The sequence below is a fragment of the Pinus tabuliformis genome, chromosome 3_2, assembly GCF_031772625.1.
Source record: "Pinus tabuliformis cultivar Carrire ecotype Pingquan chromosome 3_2, CPIR1, whole genome shotgun sequence".
In the NCBI taxonomy this organism is placed as follows: domain Eukaryota; kingdom Viridiplantae; phylum Streptophyta; class Pinopsida; order Pinales; family Pinaceae; genus Pinus; species Pinus tabuliformis.
In genome coordinates this window covers 1,123,866,877-1,123,890,632 of record NC_142302.1, presented here as the reverse complement: position 1 = coordinate 1,123,890,632, position 23,756 = coordinate 1,123,866,877, and the positions used below count along the sequence as shown (strand labels likewise).

Genomic DNA, 23,756 nt, shown 5'->3' with positions numbered 1-23,756 from the left:
ATAGGAGGCAATGTTGGACAATGACTCTCCTCAAATGTAGCAGAACAACCTCTCACAAGAGGCCAGAAATCTCGTAAGGAAAAATGGGAACATGAAGCGAATGTCAATTTAGCTTAAGGATCCCAACTTCGTGTAGATTCCTTGTTGCAAAAGTCTCCCAAATAAGTCAATGTATTGTTTCTGCATATTATTATGTTTGCAATTTGTAAGAATTTACTCTTGTAATCACGAGGAAAGTCTTAGTTGTAGAAACCGTGGAAGATATTGGGATTTGTCTCCTAGAATCTTAGTCAATTTCTCAGTAGAAGATCCTTTGAAGATGGTGCAAATGTAAGGAATTTCCTGGTTTTTTTGCTACGTCCGAGGGGAAGATTTAATAGAACCCTCTACTCATTCTTGTTAAAAAAACTCTTTGAATCGTATTGAAGAAAAACATAATTAGTCGAAGCATAACTAGTCAGATCAGTAGAACCCATAAGATAATTCTAAAGAGAATTCACAAGACAATTCATTTGAACACACTCAGTCCGACGAAACAATCAGAGATCACACCGCAAACGACTAATGTCTCGACCGACCAACATAAAGAAGAAACTACTAAAGTACTAATGAATAATCCACCAATCACTAAGCCTGCTTCGACCGACATAAACTCCTTAGAACCAATTTCAACAAGCATGCTGAGAACTAAAGATAAAAGGGAGCATATTGATATTTCTACCAAGTATGTTGATATCAAAATTGCTAGTGATAAACAAATTATCCAGGTTTCAGAGCATTCCCTCAAAGCTGCTAGGAAGCGGATGTGAAAGATGAGGAAGGACACCAATAAGCTTCAACAACAATAAGTACAAGAAAGGGAGACTTGGCTGGCTTATCAAAACTGAGTAGCAGAAAAACTCAATATTGACACTCCAACCAAGGTTGATGATCATATCATTGCTATTGAACAGTTGGTGCATCAACTAATTGACCAAAATGAACATCTTAATGCATAGGTGACAAAACTTCATGCCAGACATATAGGTACTGGAAGTCCAAAATTTACAGAATATTGCAAAGGGCTCATGATGAATTCTGGGTGGCTAAACAGACTTTAGAAAATACAGTCGACAAGGGAGTTTCTCTCACAACTATATTAAACAATTGGCCTACTTATTTTGTATCCAATAATAGCTGCATCAAAGCACAAGATATGTTTATTCCTGATATAGCTTCAAGACAAGTTGCAGAGCCCATAGGAGAGCTAGCACTCAACAACAAACTGGAGCAAGAACGAGAAATTTATGCACAACTAATGCAAAATGAGCGCTAATGGCTTAAGGAAGGGAACGAAGCACAACTCGAAGCCAACAACGCGCCAAAATTTTTGAAGGGAGTACTTACTCAAGTTTTGAGAATTGAACAAGCCAAGCCCTTCAACCAAAGGATAGCAGAAGACACACCCTTAGAAGAAAAAGTCCAGTTCTTGTCGAATCTCAAAGAATCTAGTGCTACGGCTAGATTGGCAATGCGCGAATGGTCCATCTTTGATGAACATCTACAGATCTTCGCTCTAGTTATTTATTATAATGCATTTCCAAACATGCCTCCATAGTCGCCAACTCGCTCTTCATGACCACAATCGCTACAACCCACCCATCGATTTTTCGCACCAAGTATTTCGACATGTGCTATAGCTTTGGAAGAACAATCGCATGAAGTTGAAGTCGACCAAACAGTAAATCAATCAATAAATCCAGTCCAAGAAGTTCCAATGGAGACTTTAAAAGCACTTGCCGAAGAATTTCCAACTGTCTTGTCTTGATTTACTTTTCATTGTAATCTGTTTGAATTTAAAATTTTTTGCTCTTAAAAGAGCCAACGACATCAACTGTATAAGTCCTTGCTCTATCAGATTTTTTCAAAAGTTTTTTGTATCACTCCAAATCTCCCCTTCTTCGGGATGAAGAAGGTTTTGAGGGTGGGGGAGATGTTGGGGGAGCCAATTGACCTAACCGACTAGCCCAAGTCGGGTTGATAAACATACGTTGTAATGACAAACGTCATAAGACTTAACTAATGTTAGATTAGTTAAGGTGTCTGGTCGGATAAATAGACTGCTGTAACTGTCCCAACGATCTATATATATCTGTCTATATATCGATGTATCAATTTTGATTTGGTTAATAAGAGATAATATATCAGGGTGCTTTCACTGGTTCTCCATTAATGTATCTCTGTTTCTTTATTTATGCTTATTATGTGATTGATCGATGTCTGTACCACTAGTAACTGTGTGCACTTTTCCCTAGATCACAACAATCATTCTCATGGTAAATGAGGCAATGCCGATATTTTTCCCTTTTTCTTTTATTTTGGTAAATATATAATTTTTTAGGGAAATGCATAGACAAACCCCTTCAAGATAATTGGATTTTGCAAAAGTTGGAAGCTTTCTTAATATATGACTCAAAGTTGTTACAACTATTTATTTATGAAGAATTCACCATAAGTGTTTAGAGAGGATGAGAATATTTACAATTCCATGAGATGTAGATCAATTGATTTATCTCGGGTTTATAGTTCCCATCATATCACTAATTCAAATCTCATAAAGAATGGTTGAAAGCTTGAGCCAAGCTCTAAGGATAAAAATTGTCTCACTAAATTTCCATACTCGATTAGGCGAAAACTGAACTAAGGTTACCATAATCCTAATAAAATCAAACTCAACCTATTTTTTTCAAAATTATGAAATCTAATTCTATTTAAAAAAAATAATAACCTATATAAACTCAATTTGAGAAGCGCAAGAGGTTACTTATCAATATAAAATTCAAAAGCCGTTATAATAATATATTCCTCAAAACCTCAACATATATTTTAAAAAAAGTTACATAATACATAACATAGAAAGAGATATTTGATTAAAAGAAAATTAAAATTATCATGAACAGAGCACTTTACAGTACATACCTAAGCAGCACTGCCACATTTGCCCAGTGAGCACTGAGTTGGAATCTAACGTCCGTATCACCATTAAAGCCCAGGCAAGCGGCATACTAAAGCTTTGCATTCAGCATTTCTTTGATCTTTTTTGTCATTATAAATGAATTAGCGCGGATTGGATTTGGTTTTCTAACCCAGTAGGACGAGTTCGAATTCTGGTGATGGATAGAGGGCCCGTGCCTGGTGCGCCTGCACCCCAGGAGATCAATCTCGTGCAGCTTTTGTTGGTTCTTATTGCCGTACTGGTCGCGGTATTAATGCTCTGCCCTCCCTTGCTTCAATGCAATATGAAATTTTATTTTCTTTCTAATTTATTTGGCTCTGCTGTTCTGATCATCGAGTTCTGTTTGAAGTTCTAAATGCCTTATAGAAGCTAAAATTCTACCTAAAATAATGTTCTAAGAATCTTGTTAAACCTTGGTCAAATTTTCACGGCTACGTGGATGCATATTTGATTTGGATGTATACATCACGCTCTTAACTGTTTCTTATCATATCTTTATCAGGTTTTTATGCATTTTTAGGAAACCCTAATGTTGGTTATCGATTAATCACCCCAAACCCCCCTATCAACCCCCTGATTATATATAATGTGATATCTTTTATGTGAAAGCACTAAATCTTTACGAGACAGAAGTTTAGTGAAATGCCCTATTAAGCATGCAATGTTTCCAGGATTAGAAACAAGACTCTTTATAGTTTCAAGAGTACGGGTTGACTCCACTCTCAAAGCTGGCAAACTGAGTCAAAATTCCATCAAACCCCCTGGTCGAAATCAGTTAGACTCAGTTGTGGCCAATGACTTTGGTAAGGTTGGGGGGTGCAGGAATCATCCTTAATCTTGGAGGAAAACTTGAAAGAAGTTATGCTTGGGGTTTAGGAAATTCCACTAATAACCAAGCTGAGGCGTGTGCACTCCTTTAGGGTTTGCTTATTGTTATCGATTCCAGAGTCAAGTCTCTCATTGTCATAGGTGATTCAACACAGTCTTCAAATTAATGATTTCAAATTATGTCCCAGCTGACAGCATATTAGCATCTATCCTTGCTCGCTCTCAAAAGGAGGTTTGTCCTTTTCAAAAAAAATTGTTTTTCAGATATTGAGAGAGAACAATTAGAAGTGGACTAGCTCGTAAACGAGGCCATCTCATTAAGAATGGGGGTGTTGGGATTAATGGAGGTTCAATTTATCAAGCCATACCGTTGTTGAAAAATGTATCTAGTGTCGGTCTTCATAATTATATTTGAGTCATGATATAATGTATTTGTCAAAAGAAAGAAAAATAAATTTTATTATTAAAGAAATTGACTTATTAAAGCATGGGTTTCATGTTTGGGTCAATTATTTATAGGTCAAAGCCTCCATTGTAGGCTTCTAGCGTTTATGTTAAGTGTCCTTGTCCATGTCATATTATATCAGACCTTTCTTGGGCTTCATTTGTCAAGAAATATTTTTTTTTAATGTAAAATAGGTCAATTATGCCTCCTCAACCAAGTCGGCCTAACTGAGGGTAGAAACTCCTATATAAAGGCAACAATTCGACCTCATTTGGAGTACTCACTCATCAAGTTTGATCTGAAACTTTTGGGGCTAGAAAAAGTGCAAAATTCAAGGGAAGAAGAGGAAAGGGATAGCGAAGGAGAAGGAGATCTCTATCAAGCACAAAAATTCAAAATTCTCTCTCTCTCTCACACATGTGGAAGCTGCTGAGCTACTGGAAGCGCCGAAGTTGCAGTTCTATAACTGGGAGTTGCTGGAGGTCGAAATTCTGGGTTGTTGCTGGGCTGAAGTTGTTGGACAAGAAGAAACTATTGAAGTTCGCTGAATCGTATTGGAAGGCTGACTTGGTGGAGGAGGAAGGTCTCTTTGTCTAGGATCTTGGTCTATCTCATCTTGATTTGAATATATTGAAGGAAGAGTTATGATTAGTTTTCCCCTATAAAAGGGTTTTAGCTCTAGCTGAGTGCCTACTTCTGGTGTCCCTGATCTTCATGTTTTTACTTTGATGATTGCTTGATGAAAAGATAAAAGAAGAACATAATAAAGAACATAAAAATATCACAAGTAATTATCAATATAAGAAAATCTTTCTGCCTTTCCGATTTTCTAACAATCGTAACCTTAAATCCATGTATATGAAGGCACACACCTTCACCTTAAAGCATCATATGTCATACCTCGTTAGTGACTCGACTTAGTGTGAGGTGCACAAATTTGACATGACTAGTGCATCCACTCTTGCATGCTAAAACTTGTCGTAGGGCTGTCATTTGATCCACTAGACATGATTAACCACAACAAAGGTGGGATAATGATTTTTCACACGGGAGAAGGATGTGATGCAGTTGGGAGCAAGGTCAATTAGTTTGAAAACTACTTGATAAGTATTGGGTATATCTTATATTCTTTGCATTACTACCCCCAAGCGTTGTATGTTGCATCGGGTGCAACAAGGTTGAAGCCCCTCCTATGTTGGCCCTCTGAATTTTTTTTGGGGGAGTTTTTCGTGTTTGTTTTTGGTGGTTTTCGACACATGTTTTTTTGGCTTTAATGGTTTTTGTGGCACATGGTGGTTTAGTCCTTGTTTTTGTAGTTTTGGTCAAGGAGCTACAATTTTATTTTAGTATAGGGTAAACAGATTGATGGTTAATATATATATATATATATATATATATATATATATATATATATATATATATATATATATATATATATATATATATTTTTATTGTTTTTTGGTTTTCTAGGGTGAAATCTCTATATTAATGTTTGTGTTTGCCATTACATATTTTTTGTTTTATTAAGAACCTATTTGCAACAATTAACTGTATGGGGTTAAAACCTACATTTCGTATTAGAGCAGTTTTGGGTTCAAGGGGATGCTTTTGTGGATAAGGGGTTTTGCTCGAGCCTGCAGTAGACTTTGTTTCCGTGGGAGATTTGTGGAATCAATTCTTATGGTGAAAGGAAATGGCGATGAGTTCAAAGATAGAGATCGAGCAATTCAATGGATAGAATTTTGAGTTGTGGAAGCCCAAAATGAAAGATCTATTGGTGGATAAAGATCAGTGGATCAATGTTGTATGAACTAAGGGTGAAGCAGAAGGATGGAGACTCAGTGATAGAGCATCTAAACGCCTTCAATATCGTGCTAAGTTAGCTATTTATTGTTGATATTAAGATTTCAGATTAAGATAAGTGTATCAGTTTGTTGTGTTCTTAAGCACACTCATAGGATAGTTTGGTTGTTGCTATAGGTAGTAATGCAACTACTTTAAGTTTTGATGATGTGGTCTCATCCTTGTTATTAGAGGAGATGAGATGGACAAATATGAAAAGTTAGAATACAATGTTGAAATTTGGGAAGCTTCAGGATGAATTTCCCCAAGGGAAATCCAATTACCCCAAGGAGAAACCATCTTGCCCCAAAAGGAGAATTTAAATTTGAAAAAAGGAATTTATTATTTTTAGTCGGTTTGGCACTCCTCTCACTATTTTTTAATGTGGCATAAATTTATTTGGGCAAGCAATCATGTTGGCTTCAATATCAAGAGAAAATTACAAAGGTCCTCCTCAAGTCGACCTCACTAAATGAAGGGTCACGTTGGCCTTAAGACACCCCTTGGCTCCTCCAACGTCTAGTATAGATAAGAGGCCTTGGCGCTCATTCAAAATGCACATCACAAGTGCAATCATCATTGGAGAAGGACTTCTCATCTGGCCGCAACTTATAGGAGAAAATCCAAGGGAGAAAAGGACAAGTTTCTTGGCTTCTTTTTTGTGTTTGGATAGGTTGAGTGAGGCAGCTTGTTGACCGAGTGGGAGAGGACAAGACTGGGTAGATTCTGTGCATGCGTTTGGGTACTAAACTCTCTGTGATAGGGCTACATCATTTCTGTGATATTGCAGGAGGTCCAATCCCTAGTTTGGAGGTGGTCTGAGGTTATATGGTGCTAGAACAAACTCGTGTTTGAGGGCCGAGCTTGATTGAACCATAGTGCAGGAGATCGGGCTTAGAAGAGAAGGGTTAGTGTAGGTATTGAAGTGGTTTGTGTTGAAGGAAGTGTAACTAAGTTCGGTCTTCATAAATGTACTTTTAATACTTGGTACTTATTCAAGAAAAGAAATATTATTTTTATAATATATGTCAATGAGTTTATTGCTCATTGAAGTAGGTCTAACACATGTCAAAGTGCTATAGGTGAGTCAAATAGTCAAGAGAAAATATTGAAGGCCTTAAGGGCATGTTACACCATGTATAAATATGTATTAAAGTCAAAGGGAAAACCTCCAAGCAAAGTCAAGTCTACTCATATGCAATGGCACCTTCAAGAAGCTCCTTCAAGCATGCTACACCACCATGGAAGCTATCCGCAAACTGCTCAACAAATCAGCTTATAATCCGCCCTTAAAGTCGGCCTACAAACAGTTGACTAGTCGGCCTAAATAGAGGGACAATCCTCTATTTATAAAGGCTGTCCACTCCAAATAAAACACACTACTTGAGCTCTGAATCCGTAAGAAAAAGAGGATAAGAAGAACGACGAAAGCCAAGGGAAAAGGGTCTACTAAGGCAGCAAGATAAGGAGGAAGAACAACGAAGTCTAAAGGACTGTTTTCCAAGGTATACACAGCCACACGTGTGAGAAAGTAAAGGAAAATCTGTGGCTATACCAACAGTGAAATCACAGTTGTATATTCTTCATTGTTTGGGCTAAAACTAGGCCTACAAGCCCTCCTACTCCAGCATGGAAGGAAGACACTCAAGCGAAGGAGAGAAGAGCATATAACTCCTAGTTATCCTCTCACATGTATGAGAAACTAGGGCAGTAGAACAACAACACTGTCATACACTCATATATCAATAAGGATATCGGTTGGTTAACGTTGAAGTCTACTTGTGCAAGGGATAGAAGAGGAGCACCTCACCTAGAAGACTCACTCAAGAAGGTCTATTTCTAGACAAGATTCATAGTAAGAGAGCAAAGTGCAGGAAGAAGGAGGACGAAGTGCCGGAAGAAGTGCTGGGGAATAGGGTGCAGAAAGAAGGAAAGACTTGACTTGTGCTTGGAGGATACTCTTGTCAGGGGTCTAGGGTTTGGCATTGATCAATAGAGGCTTCAATAAGAGAAATTCACTAAAGGATTTTCCTCTCAATAGAAGAGAGGTTTTGGCCCTGGCAGAGAGCCAATATCTTGTGTTTTTGGTAGCAGTTTGATGAAGTACACACACTTGCATTAATAAGAATAAGAAGAAGATTAAGCTAACAAGAAAAGTAAAAAGACTCCACAAATTGTTATCAAGTAACGAAGAATCACACTACACTACTTTGCCCTAGATTCTTCAACATGGTATCAGAGCTAAGGTGACACATCAAGGAAAGGGCAACTCAAGAACACTCATCAAGAAGAAGCATCTACAAAGTTGAAGCATCAAGCCTAGAAGTCTCAATCACTTCAAGGACAAGAAGGGTATACAATCCATCATTCATCAAGGAAGTCTACAAAGCTAGAAGAAGAGCCTTACATAAAGGCACATACAAAGAAGAACAGATTGAAGCAGGACCTACATCAAGCTACAAGTCATCAAGCAAATCATCAAGCAAGTCCACTTGGAGAAGGCAACTTGAAGAACATCAAGATCCAGGGAAGACAACCCATCAAGCCTTCAAGGAGGAAGCAAATTCATTACATTTCAAAATCTATCATGTAAGTACATGTCCCCTTCTAAATATACATCAATGTCTTTTTGCAAGGAAAGCAATAAATTGGTAGGAACCAATAACTTTCTTGCATGGAAGAAGACGATTGATCTACTTCTCAAGGAGAATGAACTCCTAGAACATGTCAAAGGGAATATCACTGCCCCTGCTAAGGAGCAAACTCAAGCCTTAGCCAAGTACAATAAGGATGAGACAAGAGCTCAAAGGATTCTGATAGAATCAATCAAAGACTCTCTCATTCCTTATGTCTCCAAGTTTGAGACATTAAAAGAAATTTATGATAAGCTAGCAGAGCTATTCTCGGTATCCACAACCAGAGAAGTTATATCTATGAGAAATGAATTATACAAGATGAAGATAACGAAGGAAGGAATAACTCCCTACTTCATGAAAATCTCTGAAATGAGAGATCAACTTCAAGAGCTTGGGGAAGTATCTGACAGAGAGATGACAACTGTAGTACTCAATGCTCTACCTGAGGAGTGGGGAAACTTCACATCAAGCATATATGCCAAGAAGGAAGCAACCACTCTCAGTGAAATGTGGTCTCTATGCAGAACAGAGGAAACCAGACTTAAGGCAAAGGAAGATGTTGGATCAAAGGAGCAAGCATTTGCTACCATGGCCAAGAGAAAGGGTAAATTTGACAAGTTTGGTCCACGAAGAACAAACTACAGAGACATGTCCAAAATCCAATGATTTGGATGCCAAGAATATGGACACTACAAAAGGAATTGCCCTAAGCTTAAGAAGGAAAACAACAACAAAAGAAAGAGGGAAGAAGCTCACTTGACTCAAGAGGTGAAAGAAGAAGGAAAGAAGCTAAAGAAGGAAGATCCTCCGATCTCTACTATAACTAGGTGAAACTCATTACTTCTAGACTTCTTTCAAAGTTTTGAGTAATATAGGAGCATGTGGGATAAGATTAATATTACATGGCTAGAAACATCCTCTAGAATCTAGAAGCATGATTTACACAAAATTCGAGATACTCATGAAGATGTAGCATTTATGATAAGAACAAAAAATGCATAAGTAGAAATATCTTCTAGAATATAGGAGCATGGCATATATAGCTCATGATATTCATGTAGAAGAAGCATACCTAGTATAGGACCTCATACACGATGAAAGAAAAATTTGATCATGATTAAGAATCTTAGAAGACCTCCATCATCAAAAACAAAAGAAACATTTGCAAGGCAAGGATCTTTAAGATCCTATGATGGAATCTTCAAAAGAAGGTTCATGAACCAAAGCAAATGTCTCATTGGGAATCCCATTCATGGGATTCAAGAAAAGAATGATATGCAGACAAGCTAAGATGAAGCAAGAAGGGCCACACCAAAGGATGATCAAAGGAGAATCAAGATGAGGTATGTATGAATTAAAGATTAAGTCATGTTATCATTTGTATATTATTGAGTCATGGGTATAGTTCTATAACATGATCAAGCATGAAAGAATCTCTTTCACCAAGAACATGCTCGAAGGCATGTACCTCAATGCAATGAAGGTCAACAAAAGAATATGCTCACATAAGGAGCATAAGATTGCTTACTATGAAGCAAGAAGAAATGCTGACAAGTCCAGAAAGCAAGCAATGAAGGAATGCTCTCACAAGAAGCATTAGATGGTTGACCTATCTATCTGAGGAGAAGCAAATGAAGAAAGAAATCAAGCATGTGAAGAACACCATGATCTCGAGAATCAATATCTGACAAAATGCTTTAAAGATATCTCCCGAAAGAAGGCAGGGAAACTCTGATAAAGGAAGCAAGGACCGTTGACACCTATGAAGGCCTTGGAGATATAAAAGGTGCAGATAACTGATTCTACTCTACAAAGATGTCGTGATAAAGAAACCATCCAACAAAAAGCAACGTTGAAGCAATATGAGGATGAAGTCATGATGGGGTACTAGGTCGAACCATGTAAATAAGCAAGTACAACTAAGCATCCATAAGAAGAATACTCTGAAGTATGGACAAGATGACAAAAGAGTAGCCAAGATGACAAGAAAACCTGATGAATGACAAGAAAGCCACTTTCCTCGAAGGAAGCAATGACATGACAAACCAGGGAGGAAAGTGATCGATGGATGGTGCCCTACCTAGAAGAAGTTTGAACAAAGACTTCATGACATCAAGAAAGGAAGGAGATCAAGCAGCTGAAGGACCCATGAAGAAGAAGTTGCTGATGAAGGAAAGAGTCCCCAGTTAAGAGGGAGCTCTGACAGGTCCCTGATCAAGAGGGAGTTTTGGATCACCCCTGATTACAAAGGAGTGACAATTGTGTTTTCCATTTCATGGGTCATGCACTAGACCAGGACTAACAGCTGTAAGTCTAGATGAAGGCCATGAATGGAAATGTAGACACAAGATAGACACAACATTCTTGTCTTCACTTGGGAAGAAAGAATGGGAGGATTGAGTAATCATCTGGCATCCGATACTCTTTGAGGATGTGTAGGGCATCCAAGACAAGAGTAGGCAAGAGGACCGATATTCTTTGAGGGTTGGGAACCCAAGATAAGAATAGTCCTAGAAGGTCATACTCGGAGAACACCCGAGTGGGTATGTATCTTGAGAGAATGATGAAGGTATCTATAAATCAATGGTCTCACCAGCATTGTAGCTCATGGTCTCGTAAAGAGATGGAGCTGTTAGTCAAGGTCTTGCACTATGACAATGCTGATGGATATGATGTTATAACAGATGGATTGCTAATTCGGTTTCTCTTATGTGAATTCTTCAATATTGATAATAGCCAAACACCGTGTAATGTTGTATGAATACCTCCCTAGTTAAGAGGGAGTGTTGAAGGGAGTGTAACTAGGTTCGGTCTTCATAAATGTACTTTTGATATTTGTACGTATTCAAGAAAAGAAATATTATTTTTATAATATATGTTAATGAGTTTCTTGCTCATTGAAGTAGGTCTAGCACATGTCAAAGTGTTATAGGTGAGTCAAATAGTCGAGAGAAATTATTGAAGGCCTTAAGGGCATGTTACACCATGTATAAATATGTATTAAAGTCAAAGGGAAAACCTCCAAGCAAAGTCAAGTCTACTCCTATGCAATGACACCTTCAAGAATGCTACACCACCATGGAAGCTATCCGCAAACCGCTTAACAAATCAGCCTACAATCTGCCCTCAAAGTCGGCCTACAAATAGTTAACTAGTTGGCCTTCTAGTCGGCCTAAATGGAGGGATAGTCCTCTATTTATAGAGGCTGTCCACTCCAAATAGAATGCACTACTTCTGCAAGAAAAAGAGGATATGAAGAACGACAAAAGCCAAGGGAAAAGGGTCTACTAAGGCAGCGAGATAAGGAGGAAGAACAACGAAGTCTAAAGCACTGTTTTCTAGGGTATACACAGTCACACGTGCAAGAAAGTAAAGGAAAATCTGCGGCTATACCAGCAGTGAAATCACAGTTGTATATTCTTCATTGTTTGGGCTAAAACTAGGCCTATAAGGCCTCCTACTCCAGCGTGGAAGGAAGACACTCAAGCGAAGGAGAGAAGAGCATATAACACCTAGTAATCCTCTCACATGTGCGAGAAACTAGGGCAACAGAACAACAACATAGTCATACACTCCTTATATCAATAAGGATCTTGGTTGGTTAACGTTTAAGTCTACTTGTGCAAGGGATAGAAGAGGAACACCTCACCTAGAAGACTCACTCAAGAAGGTCTATTTCTAGACAAGATTCATAGTAAGAGAATGAAGTGCGGGAGAATAAAGTGCCGGAAGAAGTGTCAGAAGAAGTGCTAAAAGAAGTGCCAGGGAATAGGGTGCAGAAAGAAGGAAAGGCTTGACTTGTGCTTGGAGGATACTCTTGTCAGGGGTTTAGGGTTTGGCATTGATCAATAAAAGCTTGAATAAGAGAAATTCACTAAAGGGTTTCCCTCTCAAGAGAAGAGAGGTTTTGGCCCTGGCAGAGAGCCAATATCTCGTGTTCTTGTTCTTATGTTTTTGGTAGCAGTTTGATGAAGTACACACACGTAAGAAGAAGATTAAGCTAACAACAAAAGTAAAAAGACTCCACAAATTGTTATCAAGTAACGAAGAATCACACTACACTACTTTGTCCTAGATTCTTCAACAGTTTGGAGGCAGAGTTGTAGGGTTGACGTAGCGGTTATAGAAAGCCCTAACCAGGGCCGAAACTTCAGGGATCTGTGCATAGGCCAAAGTGTAATTGAGGGAAGAAACATGATGTCCTTCAAAGGTATGTGTTTGTCTTTTGTGTTGATGAATTTGCTAGGTGATGAGGTCCAGTTTGGATAGTTTGCATAACAACTTATCTACAGGTGTAATGGGCTGGTAGAAGCTGTTTGGAAAAACCCTAAGTATAGCCTCTTGTGAAGGACAATAAGGGCAGAAGGTTTGGGCCCTAGGTCATTGATCTCAAGAGTGAAAGGTTGATGGTAAGAGGGCCATCATTTGTGCCCTTGTTCATTGAGTTGCAGAGGTTATCTTCAGTGATAAGAGGGCAACCTCCTATGCCCTAAGTTTGTCATCTTTGGAACAACAATGTGGTAGAAGTGGGACGTGTTGTGAAGTCCCTATGTGCTGGTGTTCTTGATGGAAGAAGGAGCAATACAATGATAAGGGTTTATGTGCCCTAATCTTCTGTGATTGGACAATGATGTATGTCAGTGATACTTGTTCTTATGTGACAATGATATTTGTTCTTAAAAGACAGTGACACTTGTTCTTATATGGCATTAATACTTGATATTATGATTATCATGATATAACAGTGACACATGCTTCTATGGCAGTGACATGTATGCTACTTGAGACAGAGATATATGCTACTTGTGATAGTGAATGGAAGCAACTCTTATGGTTTCATAAGGTCTTGTGAAGGGCTTGTTAATACCTCCGTGATAGGCTTGTCTGCTGTCATCTTATGAGGATCTTGTAGGGTTCAGGGTTGGCCTTAAGATGTCTAGTGTGATTAATGTCGAAAGACTTATAATTGTACTATTGGATCATATCTCAGTTGAACATTTGATGAATATCTAAGAAGAGGAAGAAGAATTGATTCTAGGTTTTCTCCCTTGTTTGGGTTTTACCCTGGTCTTTGACCAAAATATTGGTGTCTCTATTGTGTATGCTTTTCTTCTAATGTTCGTTACTGTTCTGCTACATTGTTGATGTTAATGTTCTCTCTATATAATTGCTTATGATGATATGGGGTGAATGTAATGTGAAAAGTTTGAAAATGTTTAAAATGCAATTATCTACAATAGAGAACAAATCTAGCCGTTAGAAATTTAACATACAAATGCCTTGTTAGTAAGAGAATGCTCCCAAAATAGAAATAAAAATAAGTCCTCAAGTGGGAGATCTAAATGTAGAGGAACATCTAAATCTCCGGGAAAATTCGTAAAGGTATGTTGGAGATGTGGAAAATAAGGGCATTACTAGAAAGACTGTAAATCCAAAGTTGTTAAGAAAGGGAAGGGATCGAATGATGCTCCTTTATATCTGCTTCCACTGCTTTTGAATCTGCCACCAAAAATCAAATTCGAAAATTTGCTAAGCTTCAGTTCGTTCAGCACAATCCAACTCTTAATTCTTTTCATAATTCCAATTTTTGGGTCGTGAATCCTCATGGTTCGAATTTAATTCAAGCTGTCTCCCCTAGTCCTCGTACTTGCTCAACCTTGAACAACCATAACACAATTTAGGGCAGTGACCATGAAGTCCAGCAAACCAACTCCTCCACAATTGTGGGTTCATCTTCGCTGGACGGTCCAGTCTCGGCTTCGAGCGCGTTGACCAATTCGCATAATCCTCCTTCATTTGAATTTCATGTTTTAACCCCCCTATTTTGACTTTTAATTCTATTTGTCTCATTCCCCCTAGCGTTTCGCCTATTAACAATTTCTTTTTGCTCTTTTCAAACTCATCCCATTCAAATAATCCTCTTCAAACTCTCCCCATTCAAATAAATCCTCTCTGAACTCTCTTTCTTCGGTTAATATTGAATCAATTCAAATTAATGATATCTCTAACCATAAAGATCCGATTCAAATAAGTGACATTTCCATTAACAATCCCCACCTTAATAGTAATTCTTCTAAATCAAAATTTAATCATATCTCCTTTAGTAGTCTTCAAAATATTAATGTTTCTTCCAATGCTATTATTAATCCCCCCTCTTCCCGACTTCCTAATACTTTTAAAGATAATTTAGACGCTCATTTTCTAGATAATAAAGATCCCTTTCATTCAATTGATATTGCTCATTTTGATAATTCTATTTCAAATTCCATTACCTCGTCTCACAATAGTCTTGATCTCTCAACCTCATCTCCTCCCTTTTCTCAACCTTCTTCTGCTGTGAATCTCTCCTCTTGTTATTGATACCCCTACCCTCCAGCTCCTAAAAAAAGGGTTCAACTTTGCCCTACCTCCTCGCAAGATTCCCATTGAAGAGATTCTTTGCTCCAATGAGCTTATTTCTTAGAACCTTCCATCTCACATTGCTGAATTTTTTTGGCAAGATTGTGGTAGGATTCTTTGCCATGCTAAACCTCCGAAATCAAATTTATCCAAAGAAGAGGTCCAAGCCATCAAACACCTCAATGATAATCCCTACATTCTTGTCCTCAAGGCTGATAATGCTACTATCATCATGAACACGAAGGACTATGAATCTAAGATGATGGATCTTCTTTCTTCATCATCTTATAAAATCCTTCTTAAGTACCCCTTAAATTCCATTACTCACCTGGTCGCTAAGGCCTAAAATTCTTCCTCTTTACCCTCTTCCATTCAACTTAAGCTTATTTCTCACACCCCCCAAACTCTTAAAATTTATGGTCAACCTAAAATTCACAAACAAGGAGTCCCCCTTCGACCCATTGTTTGTTAGGATATTCCGACACATAGGAAATAGTTAAGTATAACTTGGTCTAGTGTGTAGAGTTAGGTAAAGTGTGTTTCTTTACTATGTACATTTGTAACTTACAATCCGATGATCACGATATGTTTTAGACATGAAGTGATCCGACGGTTCATTCTCTCCTCGGTATTATCAACACTTGATCCATGGCTTAACAACCGATTGGTCCATGATCTCTATTTAAAGAGCATGGAGGGTCATTTGTAGGGTGACCGTTCATGAGAGAAGCTTATGAAAATTTAATTTCTTTTATTAATAAATTGCCTGAAGTGGCTGCGTTGGCTCAGGCCGTGGACTGTTTCCCTCTTTGAGGGTTTTAACCATGTCAAGAATATTGGTGTATTGATCTGTGATCTGTTTGTGAGCGGTGTCCTTTGGTGTTCTATCTGAGGAACTTACCTTGTAAATTCCGACATGGTTACATAGCTATTTGAAGGTCGCATCCGTTGGTGATCCAAATCTGAAGCCGGTACAAGTGCATGCGACTATTGTTTCCTAGATCTACTCTTTCTCACTGCTTTCGGGCTGAGAGGACTGCTCTATTGTGTTAGGAGCATCTGTTCCAGTGAGGGACCCTTTTCGTTTCACGCGAAAAGGTTTCCGGTAGCCCTAGCTATGTCATTTTTAAGATCTGGAGGTATACAGTCTTTATTTGCAGTTTTAGTTATTCATCTTTATTTATCTCTCTGTTTTTTTTTAATTACTGGATCTATACCTTTCATTTCTGCGTATGCTATTTGCCCTACGATTCAATGCGATCTGGGCAAATCAGAAACATAAAGGAATGATTTTTCTCATGCATATGCTTTTTTCCGTCGCGCCTTAGTGTGATCTCGGAAAATCAGAAACATTGAGGAAAATATTTAGTTTCTGGCAAAAGCTAACTTCAAGCCATAAGGTTTGGTTTTTTTTGTATGTCCGTGTTGGGTTGTGTGGTTTTTTGTTTTGTAGGCAAAAAGAGCTTTTTCAAGTAAGCACGCACCCCAAAGCTTCAGTGACTAAAAAAAAACCCCCTTTCTCTTTTCCAAAAATCACTAACCTTTTAAATTAGCTCACTTTGTTTAAAGTTACTTTATGAGAATAGAGGTCTTGAGTTCAAGTCTTTCTTTTTGTTGAGTTACTTTTTCAAAAAGCACTTGTAACTTATGTTTTGAAGTTACTTTATGTAAAGTGTTCTCACCCATTATAAAAAGTGAGTCACTTATAATTCTAAAGTCTCTTTATCTTTTATTTAAGTTACAATTTAGTGAGTAGCTCATAAAGTACCATTGTAAAAGTGACTTTCACTTATTTATAAAAGTGGGTCACATAAAATCTTTTTTAAAGTGAGCTAATTAGATTAAGTTTGGAGGGGGGGGGGGATTTTTTTTAAATATAACATTATCATTCACTTCTGCACATTCACGCACTTCGTCGGCATTTTCAACAACTTTTCTTCAAAAAGCCATAACTTCTTCATCCAAAAGCCGTTTTCAGAGCCGTTTTTTTTGAATTGGCTTAATTTTTCGAGATCTTTCCATTGGAACACTTAGTTTTAGCATCTACAACTTTAGTTTTTGTTAAAATGGAAAGTCCATGCCAAGTTATTCTTTATAGCACCAATTACTTCCAATGGTGGTCCTACATTGTGGATTTACTTAGAAGTAAAGGTCTTTACAGAATAGCCTTAGGTCAAGAAACTAAACCTAAAGATGAAGATAAGGTAGCCAAATGGGAAAATAGGCAAGATCAAGCACGTGGGTTGATAGGGATGTTTATTTCTCCAGATCTTAGATTCCATATCGCAGAACTTGATACCCCTAATGAAGCAATGAAACAACTCACTAAAGTTTTTGGAATTAAAAATGAAATTAGAGCCCATCAACTCGAAAATGAGTTGCTTACGTTGGAAACTTGGACCCAAATAATTTTTCTTCCACTGAAGATTTTTTGTCCAAGTTCAAGACCCTTAGACTTATCTTGGAAGGTGTTAAGGTTAAGAAAGAAGATGGTAGCCTTATCTATTCCATTCTTACTAAGTTGGGACCAGCCTACTCTGTGTTTGTTTCCACCTTCCATTCTACCAGAGAAGCCTTCATTTCGCAAGGACAAGACTACAAGTCCCCCTCTTTTGATGCCTCTTGTGATTCTTTAATAAGAGAACAAGAAAAACTCTTACATCTTGGTCTTCTTAATCTTGGAAACTCTTCTAGGAAAGCGTTATTCGCCCAACATCAATCAAATTCAAAGAATCCTAAGAAGCAGTATCCTAAAAAGAATGGTCCTAAACCAAACAAGGGTCCTAAGCAATTTCAGTCTCAAAATGAAAAATCAATTCAACAAAATGATAAGGCAAATAAAAACAAATGGAAGAAGATTGATAGACATTGCAACTTTTGTAATCGAGATGGCCACTTAGAATCCAAATGCTTTAAGAAGATGGAGCCTTGGAAGCAGCGATTAAGAAGCATAACATCCATTTGGAGCACTCTTCAACTTCAACTTCATCTTCAAGAATAACACTTTCTGCATGTGGTTGTCAAGCATCTCGGTCTGGTTATGCACTAAATGTATCTTCTTCTTCTCATTCTCATGAGTGGCTCATTGATTCTAGAGCTTCTTATCACATGGCTAAAAACAAAGCTATGTTTTCTTCTTTAAATGATTGTAACACCAAAAATATATATGTTGGTGATGATAGATCTCTTAGTGTTGTAGGGACTGGAACTGTTCATCTAGACAATGGTCAATTTAATGATGTATTATGTGTTCCAACCTTATCCTGCAACTTTCTATCTGTATATCAGATAACTCATTTAGGTAGAAGTTTAAACTGTTGAATTTTCACCTCACGATGTTGTAATTAAGGACCTAAGAGATCCTAGACAGATTTTAGCTACTAACATTGTTGATGATTCTACAAGGTTGTATAAGTTTAACAACTTTGGGTCATCAACTCTTCCCTCGATATTTTTTGCTCATAATGATGAAGTGAGCAAACTTTGGCATGAGCGATTTGGTCACTTAAACTATCGCTCCCTTCAAAATCGATGTAAAGAAAATATGGTGACATGTCTTCCTATGGTATCTTGCAGAGATGGTGTTTGTTCTGGATGTGTACTCGGAAAACATCATCGAGATAGTTTTGAAAAACGTGTTTCTTGGCACGCCTCAACCCCTTTACAACTTGTGCATAGTGATTTATGTGGTCCACTTCTAGTTGTTTCATTCTCTGGCTACAAGTATTTCTTAACTTTCATTGATGATTTCTCTAGATGCACTTGGTATACTTCTTAAAATTCAAGAGTGAAGTATTTAACATTTTCTTGGCCTTTAAGGCCTTTGTTGAGAAACAGTCTGGACATCAAATTCTTAAGCTAAGACCTGATAATGGTGGCGAATATGTTAACAACAAATTCATCAACTTTTGCACTGAGCATGGAATTCAAATGCAACATACTGTTCCATATACTCCACAACAGAATGGTGTAGCTGAAAGGAAGAATCGCACCTTAAAGGAAATGGCTAATTGTATGCTTCAATCTAAAGGATTTAGTCTTAATTTTTGGGTAGAAGCAATTAACTGTGCAAATTACATAGTAAATCACACTCCTACTAAGGTTTTGAAGAATATCACTCCAGAAGAAGCATGGAGCTCAATTAAACCAGATGTAAGTCACTTTCGTATTTTTGGAAGTGAAGCATGGGCCCATATTCCAGATGAGAAACATAAAGCTTTAGAACCTAAAAGTGAAAAATGTATTTTTGTTGGATATTCTGAAGGTGTCAAAGGATATAGACTTATTCCACTTAGTCCAAAAATGTTATCATTAGAAGAGATGTAAAGTTTGCTGAAAATATATCAGCCTACGAGCCTAGTTCGGCGAATGTGCCAGCTCTCTCTATCCCTTATGCTTCTGAAACTATTTCTTCTTTAGATGATGACAACGAGGATGACAATCATCCCCCCACCTTCTCAGGATCCTCCTTCAGCTCCTTGGCTTCCAAAATGGGTCTGTGCTACTTGGGATGCAGCAGGTGCTCTTGTAGGTGATCCTACAGATCAACGATGTACATGTTCTTAGTTCAATAGAGCCTCTTTTTTACTGGCTCAAGCTTCAACGAATTATGATCCTGACACCTTTGCAGAAGCTTTAGGCCATCCAGATTGGGATGCAACTATGAATGAAGAATATCGTTCATTATTGGCAAATGATACATGGGATCTTGTTCCTCTTCCAAAGGGACGAAAACTTGTTAGATGCAAATGGGTTTACAGAACCAAGTTTGGATCAGATGGAAAAGTTGATAAACATAAAGCTCCTCTTTTTGCTAAGGGTTTTTCACAAGTTGAAGGCATTGACTATACTGAAACCTTCTCCCCTGTTGCAAAAATGAACTCTATCCGCCTTGTTCTTTCCCTTGTTGCCTCTTTCAAATGGGAAGTCCATCAGATGGATGTTAAATCCGCCTTCTTGCATGGGGACTTGCATGAAGAAATCTATATGGAACAACCTCCTGGCTTTATACAAACAGACTCCAGCCTTGTATGTTGGCTTAAGAAATCCCTTTATGGCCTCAAACAAGCCTTTCGGGCTTGGTATGCCAAAATGGATAGCTTTCTTTTAGATACTGGCTTTTCTAGGTGTCATTCTGACAATACTGTCTACACCAAGAATGTCGGTAAGTCTCTTATCATTCTTGTTCTTTATGTTGATGATCTTATCCTTACTGGTAGTGATCCCAACCTCATAAACCATGTGAAGTCCAGCCTTAAAAAGCAGTTTGAAATGACAGACTTAGGACACTTGCATTATTTTCTTGGTCTTCAAGTCCTGCGATCCAAAGAAGATATTTCCCTTTCCCAGCCCAAGTATGCCTGTGATTTTCTACGCCACTTTCACATGGAAGATTGTAAGCCAACCCCTTCTCCCTTTCAGTCACTTGTACTTCCCCTGAAGTTGATGCTACCTTATACCATTAGCTTGTAGGAAAACTTTTGTATTTGACCCATACTCGTCCTGACCTTTCCTTTGCTGTTGGCTTTATTGCTCGGTTTATGCAAAACTCACATGAAAGTCATTGGAAAGCAACTAAAAGAATACTTCGTTATGTTCAAGGTACAATTTAGTTTGGGATTCATTACAGTGCAAAAGCATCTCCTCTATTGGTTGGTTTCACTAATTTCGATTGGGTTGGTGACCCTGATGATCGGAAGTCTACTGCAGGTTATGTCTTCACTCTTGGTTCTGGACCTATTAAATGGGCTTGCAAGAAACAAAGTGCCATTTCTCTTTCTTCAGCAGAAGCAGCGTATCGTGGCGTCGTAGAAGCTAGTAAGGAAGCCCTGTGGCTTCATCAAATCTTGTCAGAGTTTGGCTTTCAGCTGCAGCATCCGACTACACTTTGGTGTGATAATCAAAGTGCCATTCAACTATGCAAAGATCCAGTCCCAACGTCAGCGCAACAAACACATTGAACTACACATGCACTTCATCAGAAAGCTCATTCATGACCATGTTCTTGATGTGCAATATTGTTCCGCCGATGATCAAGTTGCAGACATCTTTACAAAGGCTCTCACAGAGGCAAAGTTTACTAAACATTGATTTATGGTTGGAGTTTAGGAAGTTGTCACTAAGGGGGAATAGGTTCTAATGCCTCCTTCCTTCTCCTATTGTGTCATATTTGTACATCTTTCAATCCTATCCCAAGTTGTTCTTAAGGGGGGATGTTAGGATATTCCGACACAAGAAATAGTTAAGTATAACTTGGTCTAGTGTAGAGTTAGGTAAAGTGTGTTTCTTTACTATGTACATTTGTAACTTACAATCCGACGGTCATGATATGTTCTAGACATGAAGTGATCCGACGGTTCATTCTCTCCTCAGTATTACCGACACTTGATCCGTGGCTTAACACCCGATTGGTCCATGATCTCTATTTAAAGAGCATGGAGGGTCATTTGTAGGGTGACCGTTCATGAGAGAAGCTTATGTAATTTTTCTTTCTTTTATTAATAAATTGCCTGAAGTGGCCGTGTTGGCTCAGGCCGTGGACTGTTTCCCTCTTTGAGGGTTTTAACCACGTCAAGAACACTGGTGTATTGATCTGTGATTTGTTTGTGAGCGGTGTCCTTTGGTTTTCTATCTGAGGAACTTACCCTGTAAATTACTGCATTATTGGGGCCCCAACCCATGCATTGAGCTGATATTTAGCCACTAATCTTCAACAATTTGTGGGTTCCACTTCTTGATATATCAAAGATTCCGCTAATTTTATTTGCAAAACCAAAAACATCCAGGTTGATGAGAATGATATCTTGGTAAGTTATGACATCATTTCCCTTTTCACCAAGATCTCGGTCCCTGAAGTTTTAAACCTGATCTTGCAGTTAGTAGATGCTGAAACCCTGAACCTGATCAACCAATATTCTACAATTTGTGCGTTCCACTTCCTCATATATCAAAGTTTCTATTGATTTCATTTGCAAAACCAAAAGCATCCAAGTTGATGAGAATGCAATCTTGGTAAGTTTTGACATTGTTTCCCTTTTCACCAAGATCCCCATCCCGAAAGCTTTAAACCTGATCTCGCATTTAGTAGATGTTGAAACCCTAAACTTGATCCAACCTCAACCTTCTTTTCTTTTAAAGGTACCATCTATGAGCAGATGAAAGGTACAACTATGGGCTTCCCCCTCTCTCCTGTTGTAGCTAACATATTTATGGAACACTTTGAAGCCAGAGCTTTTAACTCTTGGCATCACAAACAAAAGTGTTGGTTCTAATTTGTTGACGACACATTTGTCATTTGGCAACACGGTCGGCTTGCGCTCGACGCCTTTCATTCCCATCTTGATAGTATTTCCCCTTATATTCAATTCACTATGGAAATTGAACCAAAAAGATCCTTTCCTTTCTTAGATGTCCTCGTTACCCGCCTCCCCGATGGCTCTCTCTCTCTCGTCAAGTTTATAGGAAAAAGACCCACTGATCATTATCTTCATGCCATTTCGCATCACCACCCTTCCCAAAAGTTACCTGTTCTTAAAACCCTCATCTCTAGAGCACTTAAAATCTCTGCTCCCTAGTTCCTTTCTGTTGAGAAATCCCATCTGTTCCAAGCTTTCAAAGCCAATGGCTATTCCGCCTCTCATATCATCAAAGCCTTTCATGCCGTCTCTCACCCGAGATCACCAATTCTGATCCCTCTCCCTCTCGTGGACAAGTTACACTCCCATACATTATTGTAACCATAGATCTTAAATCCAAGATCTTGGCCAAGAAGAACATAAAAACTGATGTAAGCCCCATAAAACTCTTAAACAATTGCTCCGGTCAACCAAAGATAAATCAGACCCCATGCTAGGATTAGGGGTTTATCAGATTCCCTATTCATGCGACAAGTCATATATTGGCTAGACAGGTCGCTCTTTCAAAGCTTGCCTCAAAGAGCACATAGTTGACACCAATCATAACCGTCTATCAAAGTCTGCCATCACTGAAAACTCATTCAAATCCAAACACTTGATTTGTTTTGATCAATCAAAAATCCTAGCCTCTGTTCCGTTTATAACTCTCGAATTATTCGAGAAGCCCTCAAAATTGAGAAGAACCTGAATAACTTCAATAGGGAGGATGGATATAGGCTTAGCCAATCTTGGAAGCTTGTCATCCACCTTCTCACCCAATGATTCCCGCCCCCCTTGGTTGCCCTCTCTCCCCCTCTTCTTTGAACCCCCATTCTTTGATTAATTCTTAATTAACCTTTGACCCTTAGAATATAATGCCCCCCCACCCCACCCCCTCCTCCTTGTTTTTTAACCTGATTACAATTTTTTCTAATTAATTAAAATTTCCTAATTAATTAATTTTCATCTTATTTAATATTCCCTTTTTAATTAATTTTCATCTTATTAAAAATTCCTTTTGATTTTGGTTCTTATCATTTACCCTCCCTCTTCTTTGCTCTTTATTATGTCCTATTTGGTCAAATGCCCGTTTTAATTATTAGCTATTTTTTAATAAAAATTTTAAAATTTGAAAAATTCTAATCATTTTTCTAAATAATATTTTTCAAATTTTAATTAATTTTAAACTAATTCTATTTGATTAATTTTAAATTAAT

The 23,756-nt window shown here is 38.0% G+C and overlaps 1 protein-coding gene across 2 annotated transcripts in view; it reads left to right on the top strand.

Annotated features, from left to right (window-relative positions):
- Window positions 1-2,905: 2,905 nt before the first annotated feature.
- LOC149184629 (uncharacterized) overlaps window positions 2,906-23,756 on the top strand; it is a 217,713-nt gene continuing 196,862 nt past the window's right edge. The window contains exons 1-2 of one of the 2 annotated variants that reach the window (XM_089417630.1): window positions 2,906-3,032; window positions 3,133-3,242. In XM_089417630.1, coding sequence (XP_089273756.1) covers window positions 3,153-3,242 — 90 coding nt within the window. In that variant the 5' untranslated portion in view covers window positions 2,906-3,032; window positions 3,133-3,152. Of the gene's footprint in view, window positions 3,033-3,129; window positions 3,243-23,756 lie in introns of both variants that reach the window. The other variant, XM_089417629.1, reaches the window with a different exon arrangement.